General features: G+C 44.5%; 1 protein-coding gene across 1 annotated transcript in view; it reads right to left on the reverse strand.

Moving 5' to 3' along the window:
- Positions 1-10,014: 10,014 nt before the first annotated feature.
- Positions 10,015-10,400, reverse strand: part of DACT3 (dishevelled-binding antagonist of beta-catenin 3) — a 10,830-nt gene continuing 10,444 nt past the window's right edge. The window contains exon 5 of the mRNA XM_006898695.1: positions 10,015-10,397. Within this exon, the coding sequence (XP_006898757.1) occupies positions 10,015-10,397 (383 nt within the window). The remainder of the gene's footprint in view (positions 10,398-10,400) is intronic.

A 10,400-nucleotide genomic window follows, 5' to 3' on the forward strand; every position in this document is an offset into this window, starting at 1 on the left:
TGATGATATTGTGCCCATTTTTAGAAAAGTGAGAGTCAAGATTTATATGCAGTATGGCACAACGTATTAAGAATTTAGTTGCAAACCAAAAGGTCAATTGTATGACCCCACCAGCTGTTCCGCGGAAGAAAGATGTGGCTGTCTCCTTTCCTCTTAAGATTTACAACAGCCTTGGAAACGCTATAGAGCAGTCCTACTCTGTCCTACCCGGGTTGTAGTGAATGGGAATTGACTTGATGGCAGTGAATTCCAATTTTGGGGGTTAGCACAATTTAAACGATCACGGATTTCAGCAAATTTAAATGATCACAGAGTTCTAAAGTAAACATACAAAGTTAAAAAAAAAAACCAAACCAAACAAACACATAACAGCTTTCTAGGTAGATCGGCTTGAACGTCTAGTGGGTGTGTATAAACTCAAGACTTCCAAACCCAATTTCCTGATTTCACCCGCCAAAGCTCCTCCTACTTCCTGCTTCCCAGACTCCAGACTGAAACAAACGCTAGGGTTCCAGTTGATTGCAATTCATGGTGATCATGACCTCATGCATGTCAGAACTGTGTAGACTCCGCCAATCCCTTTAAATTTCTGAGATGTCTCCGGATGAGCGTGAATCCTCAACCTTTTATGTTTTCAGCCAAATGTGTTAACCATGAATACCTTTGCAAGGTCCTCCTTACCATTATCAGTTGATGGAGAATCTTTCGGGTCACACTTGACTCGCCTCCTTCTCTCCCAACCCACAAATGAACTAACCTCAAATTCCACTGAGCTTTCTCATCACCGTATGTCCAAAATCCAAGTACTTCTTATCTCTTCTATACCCTGGTTCAATCATCATCGCTTCTCATTTAAAATACTGCAGTCTAAAAAAAAAATTAAAAAATAAAAAAGAAAATAAAAAGAGCGCTCTGGTGCCCTAGTGGTAAGAAGCTGCGCTGCAATCCCGAAGGCTCACGGTTCAAATCCACCAGATGCTCCGCTGGAAAAGGAGGGGCACTATTCTCCTGCGCCAGCTGGATCCAATTCAACGACACACAACAATTTTTAAAATAATTTTAATGAACAGCTACAGAGATTTTGGATTTCCATTCATTCTCTCCCTGCCCAGCCCTCCCCCTCCCCCTGTACACAACAATTTTTTAAAAAAGAAATAAAAATAAAAATACTGCAATCTCATTCTTACTGGTCTACTAGCTTTCATCTCTGTCCTCCTAAATCTATTCCCCGTTGGCAGCAAGAGGGATGCTGTTTAACACAGACAGCATTGGGGAAACTATGCTGTTAGGAACCTCTAAAGAGTACTAAAGAGCAATGATGTCAGTTTAAAGACTAAGATGTGTCTGGTCCAAGCCATGGTCTTCTCAATTGCTTGCTACGCATCTGAAAGTTGGACAATGACTAAGGATGGCAGAGAGTTGATGCCTTTGGGTTGTGGTGTTTGAGAATAGCCAAGAGAACAAACAGGTCTGTCCTGGACAAAGTAAAATCATGCTGCTTCTTGGAGACAAGAATGAAGAAGTTCTGTCTCACATACTTTGGACATGTTGTTAGGAATGCCCAGTACTTGGGAAAGGACATCATGCTTGGAAAGGTGGAAGGTCAGTGCAAGAGGGGAAGACCCTTCACCAGATGGATTGATGTAGTGACTCTAACAATAGGTTCAAGTGTGTCCGAGATGGTGAAGACGGCATAGGACCGGGCAGGGTTCTGACTCATTCATAGGGTCACTATGAATCATAATTTACAGCACGTAAGACAACATCAGATCCTTTGTAGCTTAGAACTGAACTCATCCCTGTGGTATAACCTCCAGCCAAACCAAAGCCAGAAAGACAAGGTGGAAAATAACACCAGGGAGACAGCACTTAGAACAACACTCAGCTACACAGCATTACTTGTGGGGCAACACTTGTCCAAGGATAAGACTCACAAAATAGGAGAATGGGAGGATGGAGGGATGAAAGGAAACAAGACCCACAGAGAAAGAGTGGGAAGAATGACGATACAATGTGGAGATGGTAGTCGAAGTCATAAATATATAGAGATAGAGATGATAGATAGATAGATAGATAGATAGATAGATAGATAGATAGATAGATAGATAGATAAAAATAACAGAGAGAGTGTTGAATATACAATAGACTGCTGGGAGAACAAACAGGTTCATCCTGGAGAGGGTGAAGCCAGGCTGCTCCTTGGAGTCAAGGATTCTGAAGCTTTGTCTGACATACTTTGGACATGTTGCTAGGAGGGACTGGTCCTTGGAGAAGGACATCATGTTGGGGAGAGTGGAGGGACGGCACAGGAGAGGAAGACCCTCGATGAGATGGATTGATTTCTGTGATTAGGGTGGTGGCAATATGTGTGTCGGAGACAGCAAGGTTGGCACAGGATAGAGCAGGGTTTAGGGCTTTTGTCCATAAGGTCGCTATGAGTGACAAGCGACTCGACAGCACATAACAACAACAATATATATATGTATGAATATATATTCATATATAGTATATGTTGTTGTTGTTGTGAGTCATAGATGACGCGTAGCAACCTTATGAACAGAAGACCTGAACACTATATATTATATATATCCATGTAATATATATGTATGAGTGCATTACCAATCTGCTCTGTGAACTTTCATTAAAATCATAATTAAAAAAAGCTTAAATAAACACATTATTTTTTAAAGTACATCCTCAGATAATAAAAAAACATTAAAGATATGATTTTTTTTAAAAAAAGGGGGTGGGAATCTTCAAATACTGCTGAAAAGAATATAAAATGATGCAACCATTTTAGGAAAAAAGTCTGACACTTCCTTTAAAGCTGAAACATAATTACTGCGTGCTCCAGCAATTTCATTCCTAAGTCCAGAACCAAGAGAAATGAAACCAAGCATCCACAATAAAAGTTATACATGAATGTTCATAGCAGTACTGTCACAATATAGGGCTATTCACCAACTGATGAATGGATAAACAATATGCAGCATGAAAGATGAAAACAAGGGGAGCTCTGGTGGCCTAGTGGCAAGAAGCTGCACTGCAATCCCAGAGGTGCGCAGTTCGAATCCACCAGATGCTCTGCTGGAGAAGGAGGGACAATCTCCTCCTGTACCAGTCAGATCCGATTTGATGGTACACACAGACAAAATAATTAAAAAAAAAAAAGAATAAAATAAGACTTATTGTGGTTGTTAGGCAGCACTGGTGGCCTAGTGGTAAGAAACTGCACTGCAATCCCAAAAGCATGCAGTTCGAATCCACCAGCTGCTCAGAGGGAGAAGGATGGGCAATCTCCTCCCCTGTAATTAAGTGCCTCTGAAAACAACAGCAACAATGTTGTTGTTAGGTTCCATCAAGTTAAGTACAACCCAAAACAACTCAATCAATAACAGATGTGACCCCTATCCTATGCTGGGCCATCCTCACACTTCCTGACATGTTAGAGCCCACCGTGGCAGTTCCTGTGCCAACCAACCTGGTGGAGGGTCTACCTCTCCTTCATCAACCCTCCACCTTGCCAACCAGGATATCCCTCTCCAAGCAATATGCCTGAAATACGTAAGACACAACTATCATTTTTGCCTCTACTCTCGCTGCACTTTTTAAAAAATGTATTTGTTTGTTCTTTTGGCAGCACATGGGATATTCAGTACTCTTCTCCAACATCACAGCTCAAAGGCATCAATTTTTTAAAAAAATTTATTATCAGATCTGACTGGTACAGGAGGAGATTGCCCCTCCTTCTTCACAGAGCATCTGGTGGATTTGAACCGCGCACCTCTGGGGTTGCAGTGCAAAGGTATTAATTTGTCTTCTGCCATCCTTATTCATTGACGGACACCAAGATAGATAATAGGTACAGGTTAATTCTGATAAAGGGAAAGGGAGTCTACAACAGCAGGGAAGTTGGTACAATATGACTAATTTGTGTGAAGACACTGAGAGGTACAAAAGAATATATATTCATATATGTAACATATTCAGTTCTACAGCAACAATAATAAACACAAATTAACCAAGCCACTGCCCGCAGGTCAGCTCATGATGACCCACACACACTGGGTTTCTGAGGCTGTAAATGTTTATGGGAGGAAACTGCTGATGTTTCTCTCAAAGAGTGACTGGTGGATTTGAACAGTTGACCTTTGGGATAGCAGAGCACCCTAACAACAGTAATACCAACCCAAAACTCATGAGATGCAACTCAACTCATTGCCATTGAGTGGAACCAACTCACAGCCGACCCTCCAGGGCATTTTCAGAGGCCATAAATCACATGGGAAGACCTTGCTCTTCTTTCTCCCAAGAAGCCAGAGTGGTGCCATCTTTGGGTTAACTGCACAAGCACAACTTTACCCATTTGGCCACCAGAGCTCCCTACATAGACAGATATGCATGCTATATTGGTGTAAAAGGTTATATGCATAGAAATGCATGCATGTGACAGGGATCTCTGGTGGCCTACTGGCAAGAAGCTGCACTGCAATCCCATAGGCACACGGTTCAAATCTACCAGATGCTCTGATGGAGAAGGAGGGGCAATTTCCTCCTGTGCCAGCCAGATCTGACTTGACAGTACACACACACAAAAATAATGAGGGAGCTGTGGTGGTCTAGTGGCAAGAAGTTGCTCTGCAATACCAGAGGTACGCAGTTCAAATCCACCAGATCCTCTGCTGGAGACGGAGGGGCAATCTCCTCTTGTACCAGTCAGATCTAATTTAACCGTATACACGCAAAATAATAGAATAAATATTTTTTAGAAAAAGAAATGCATGCATGTATCAGTATAGCTGTGGGGACTTCTGTGTACGTGTGTGTATATTTATAGTTATTATTTAGACATTATTTTATAATAATGTAATATAATTTTATAATATATTATTTATATATATTTCTATATATAAATGTCTGCATTGGGAAGTTTTGTTTTCAAGGTCTTCTTTAAAGTGCTAAAGATCAAGAATGTCACTTTAAAGAGTAAGGTGCACCTGACACAAGCTCTGGTGGCAGAGTCCACAGGGAGCTTGACTGCTAATCAGCTCCTAGAGGTAGTGCCTCTGGCAGCTCAAAGCCACCCCAGGCTCCAAGGGAGAAAAAGAGGCAATCTTCTCCTGCGTGATTTACAGGCTCAAAAAAGCTGCTAGAGAGTTAGCTATGAGTTGGTTTCAACTAGAAAATAATGAGGTTTTGAGTGAAACCCCAGCCAAGGTATTTTCAATTGCTTTATACAGATGTGAAAGTTGGACAGTGAATAAGGAAGATGGCAGAAACACTGATGTCTTTGAATCGTGGTGTTGGTGAAGTGTATTGATTGTACTGTAGACTGTCAAAGAACAAACCAATGTGTCTTGGAAGAGATGTAGCCAGAGGGTTATTGAGAAGAAGAGCAAGAGGAGAAGGAAGAGAGAAAGAGGAGGAGGAGGGGGAAGAGAAGGAGGAGGAGGAGGAGGAAGAGAAGAAGGAGGAGGAGAAGGAGGAAGGGGAGGAAGGAGAAGGAGGAGGAAGAGAAGGAGAAGAAGAAGAGACTGAAGTTTCCTTTCACTTACTTTGAGTATGTTGTCAGGTGAAGCCTTGGGGAAGCACGTCATGCTGGGAAAGGTGGGGGGTCAGAGAAAGATAAGACCTTTCCCCAGACGGATTAACGCTAGTTCACTGATGGGCTGGAGGACAGCAGAGATCTTGAGGATGGACTCGGATTGGGCAGGATTTTAATCTCTTCTACACAGGGTCACTCTGAGTCAGGGTGGATTTGATAACATTTAACAACATCAACCACAACATACCTATCTATGTAACAGAGCACATGGAGATAAAATTGTGGAAACTTCCCAGATCTATCCAAACACCTGATGGGATACATTTCTGGGTTTGAAGGATCAAGACCATTTGTCTTGGTCAAGTAGCCCAAGACAGGTTATAAAGATACATTTAGTTTTACAATTTTATTGTTACATAATTTTTTTCCATACTTCTACACCTTAGGGAGCTCTGGGGCCTAGTGAGTAAAGAGTTGTGCTGATAACCCCAAGGTGGGAGGTTCAAATCCACCAGCTGCTGCACAGGAGAAAGATGAGCAATCTCGTCCCATGTGATTCACAACTTCTGGAGGTCAACCCACTGGAGGGTCAGCTAAGAGTCTGTTCCGGCTCAACAGCAGTGAGCTGGCCATTAGTTGTTCTACACTCTAGACTGGTGGGCAGCTCCTGGGGTATTAAAAGGTTGCAAGCAGTCATCCAAAATACAACTGTTGATTCCTTTCCATGACTAAGGAAAATAAAGGAAATCAATGACTCAAGGAAACAGTCTGTAGAACTGATAAAAAGATGAGCCACAGCCTCGAACAGCCTGAGACCAGAAGACCTAGATGGTGCCCGACTATCATTACCATTCACTCTCACCAGGGACAAAATACAAGAGAAGAGAACACGGAACAAAACTCTAAGCCCTTAAAAAACAAAAACAAAAACAAAAAACCAACCAAAAACAGAACAAAACAACATCAAAAAACCACCGGACTTACTGGACTGATAGGGAGCTCTGGTAGCCTAGTGGCAAGAAGCTGTACTGTAATCCCAAAGTCACACGGTTCAAGGCCACCAGCACCTCGGTGGGAGAAAGATGGGTAATCTCCTGTGCAATTAACTGCCACTGAAAACCCTCCGATGGTCAACAATGAGTGGATTCTGACTCTACGGTACAGAACAATAAATAACAACTGGATTGATAAGAGACTGGAGGAACCCTGGACACTATCACCCTACACAAGCCTTTTAATCTGGAACTAAAGCCACTCCAGGGGTTACCTTTCAACCAAGTAACACTCCGGTATATAAAATACAACAATAACACCCATGAAGACATGTGCTCTTCACAATAATCAACCAGACGAGATCGAACAGGCTCTTTACCTAAAAGCAAAGACGGAAGGTCAGGAAAAGAAAGGGATGGGAATGGGGAAAGGGTTGAGGCACTGCATGTCTAGCAACCGAATTTGCATGAATTGTTGAATGAGAAACTAATTTGCTGTGCAAACTTTCATCTAAAACACAATATTATGCTCCCCCCCCCAAAAAAAGAGACTAGAAAAGCTAAATAGTGCTATAACCATCAGAGTAATTCAACCCTTAATTAAAAATCTTCCTACAAACAAACCCCCAGGCACAGATCACTTTGCCCCCTAAAAAGGAGTGATAAGCAATACTTTGTTGTTGTTGTTGTTGTTATGTGCCTTTGAGTCGATTGCGACTCATAGCGATCCTGTGTACAACAGCCCTAAACTCTGCTCTGTCCTGTGCCAACTGCACTGTCTCCAATACACCCATCCCGATTATCCCAGTCACTGAATCAATCCACCTCATAGAGGGCCTTCCCCTCCTGTGCTGTCTCTCCACCTTACCAAACATGATATCCCTCTCCAAGGACCGGTCCCTCCTTCCAACATGTCCAAAATATGTTAGACAGAGCCTCAGAATCCTTGCTTTCAAGTAGCCGCCCGGTATGACCCTCTCCAGGATGAATCTGTTTGTTTTCCTAGCAGTCCATGGTACCCTCAATACTCTTCTCCAGCACCACAGCTCAAAGGCATCACTTCTCCTTCTATCCTCCCTAGTCAATGTCCAACTCTCTGATACATAACAAGTGATAGCAAAGACCATAACCTATATCAGACGCACCTTAGTCTCCAGGGAGACACCATTGCTCTTCAGTACTCTGGAGAGGTCCCTAACAGCAGACTTTCCCATGGCAATACGTCTTTTAATTTCCTGGCTACTGGTGCTGAGAGTGTTGACTGTGGAGCCAAGCAAACTAAAGCTGTAAGCAATGCTTACAGTCTAATTTATGTATAGTTTTATATCTGCATATATTGTTGTTGTTGTTTTTAGGTGCCGTTGAGTCGTAGATGACTCATAGTGACCCTATGAACGAACGGCCTGAGCACTGTTCATAGAGTTTCCAGAGGCAAGCCATTTCAGAAGTGGATGCCACTCTTGCTTCCAAGCTTGTTTTAATCGGGAAGCTCCACCAAACACTGTCCACTATGGGTAACCATTATCACATTTGGCACATCAGTGTCACAGTGTTTAGCATCCCAGCAACCACAAGTCACCTCTATACAGCAATGCACAGACCAGTGCTATACTGCTTTAAAAGAATATTTGATGAACCAGGCCTGAGGGTCAATTACATATTGTAATTATATGTATGTATGGGATTACACTATGTTGTTATTGTTATTGTATACTGTCGAGTCGGAACAGGCCCATGTGTGTGGGAATGTGGAGGTGCAGAGGCCATGAAGGGGGAGCCCAAGCAATTTCCTAAACTCACACTGTAGTCATAACTTTGAGTGAATCCAAACCCAAAAGAAGGATTTTTTTATTATATTTTTTTAAGCACTTGGGTTAAACCACGCTCCTCCAATGGGTTTTCAGAGGCGGCTAAATGGGCAGGTAGAGATTGCCCATCCTTCTCCCTCAGAGCCTCTGGTGGATTCGAACCTCATCCCTTTAGGATTGCAGTGCAGCTTCTTACCACCAGGCAATCAGAGCTTATTCATATGGTTACTTGGATCATGCAAACACAAAGGAAAACTGCAAAGTTCATCAAATTGGTTATAACGACTTCTAAGAAAGGTAGTGGAGATTTAGGGGTTGCCCCCGCACCTCCATTCCAATTTTTATGAGCGCCTATCTAACTAAGATCGAGAGAGCTTTGGTGGTGTAGTCTGTAGGGAGTTATGCGACTAGTTTAAAGGCAGCATCACTCTGGCAGTTCAGATCCACCAGGGGCCTCCACAGGAGAAAGGCCATCTCCCCTCCCATCTTATTTGCAAGCTCAGAAAATCTGCTGGCGGGTCAGCTGTGAGTGGGTTCTGACTGCAGCTCAAGAGAAAGCACCCACCCAGTTGTCACCGCTTGGAGGCGCCACAGAGTCAGGCCTGACGCATCGGAGCGCTGCCTGGCCAGCCTGCAACCGCCCTCAGCTGTTGTTATGTCCATTGCTACAATCACTATCAATCCATCTCCTGAGTGTCTCCCGCCCTTTCACTGACCCTCTGCTTTTCTCAGCATGAGGTGCCATTTAGTCAATAAACGCCAATCTAAAGGAAAGGCATCTCTCCCCCTCCCACTGTGCCACAGAACAAGAGTCGACCACGCATGTTACACTGTGCATTTATTTACAAAGAGGAACACACAGAAATCTGGCCCCCCTGTGCACCGGGGAGTCACCGTCGTCATAATAAATACAGTAACTTTTAAAAAGAAAAAAAAAATACTGGATTGGAACAGTTGAGGGTCATCCTGAGCTCCCCCCACTCCCTGTCATAAGGGGAGGGGAGAAACAAGATAGATGTCATCCTCTTTCCTCTTTTCCACCCCCCAAGCCCCCATAATTGTCCAGGCGTAGAGGTGAAAGAGTCCTTTTGTTTTTTTTTTTAAATCCCCTAGGTGGTGCCAACTCCTATTTGACCCTCAAAACCCCAAAGTCTGCACTCCTTCCCTTCCCAGGGAACTCTTCAGGCACCAGCTGGGTCAGACACAGAGTCTTTGACCAGGGTGCCAAGAGACACGAAGGGGGGGCACTTTGTGAATGAGAGGGAGTCTCTGAAAGGAGAAATGAGGGGACTGAGCTAGAGAAACCACGCGGAAGAAACAGACTCAGTGTCTAAACGGAAATCGGGAAATTCAAACGGAATTACGCTTTCTGCATTCACGGGCGCCCATTGTACAGATGAGGAAAAGTGAGGCCCAGAAATGAGGGAACTCTCTTGCCCAAGGGCTCCAGAGCCAAGAGTTGAACTGGATCAAAGCAGGCTCCTCTCCCAGACCTCCCTGTGGTGAGAGGGGAGCCTTTTAACCTCTAAGGCTATGGAGAGAAGGGACAGGGGGTCTTTGGAAGCTTGAAAAAACTGTGGTCTTTGGAAGGGAGGTGTAGAAGGGTTAGTGTGTTGGGAGTGTGAAGGTGCAGAGGCCACGGAGAGGGAGCCCAAGCAATCCCCTAAACTCACACTGTAGTCATGACCTTGAGAGAACCCGAACGGAAACGCAGGATCTTTTTCTTAAGCGCATGGGAAGCCTTGATCTTCACAAAGACCTTGGCAGGGCCTGCAGGCGCCCCTCCGCCTGCACCACCTCCTGGCCCTGAGGCCGCGGTGGCCGCCACCAGCTGCTGCGGCCACACAAGGCCACCACTGCCGTCTGAGTCGCTGGATGCAGAACTGAAGGCAGGGGACTCCCCCTCGCTGGCGCTAGATTCGCTCTCCCCATAGCCGCCGCCACCACCGCCAGGTCCCCGGCGTCCGAGGGGCCCCAGCCGCCCAGCCGAGCACTCAGAGTCGCTGCCCGCACAGCCGTAGAGCAGACGGCGCTGAGGAGCAGACGGGGACGGGC

This window comes from Elephantulus edwardii, unplaced genomic scaffold (genome assembly GCF_000299155.1).
Source record: "Elephantulus edwardii isolate Elephantulus edwardi_28Jun2011 unplaced genomic scaffold, EleEdw1.0 scaffold00236, whole genome shotgun sequence".
Classification (NCBI taxonomy): domain Eukaryota; kingdom Metazoa; phylum Chordata; class Mammalia; order Macroscelidea; family Macroscelididae; genus Elephantulus; species Elephantulus edwardii.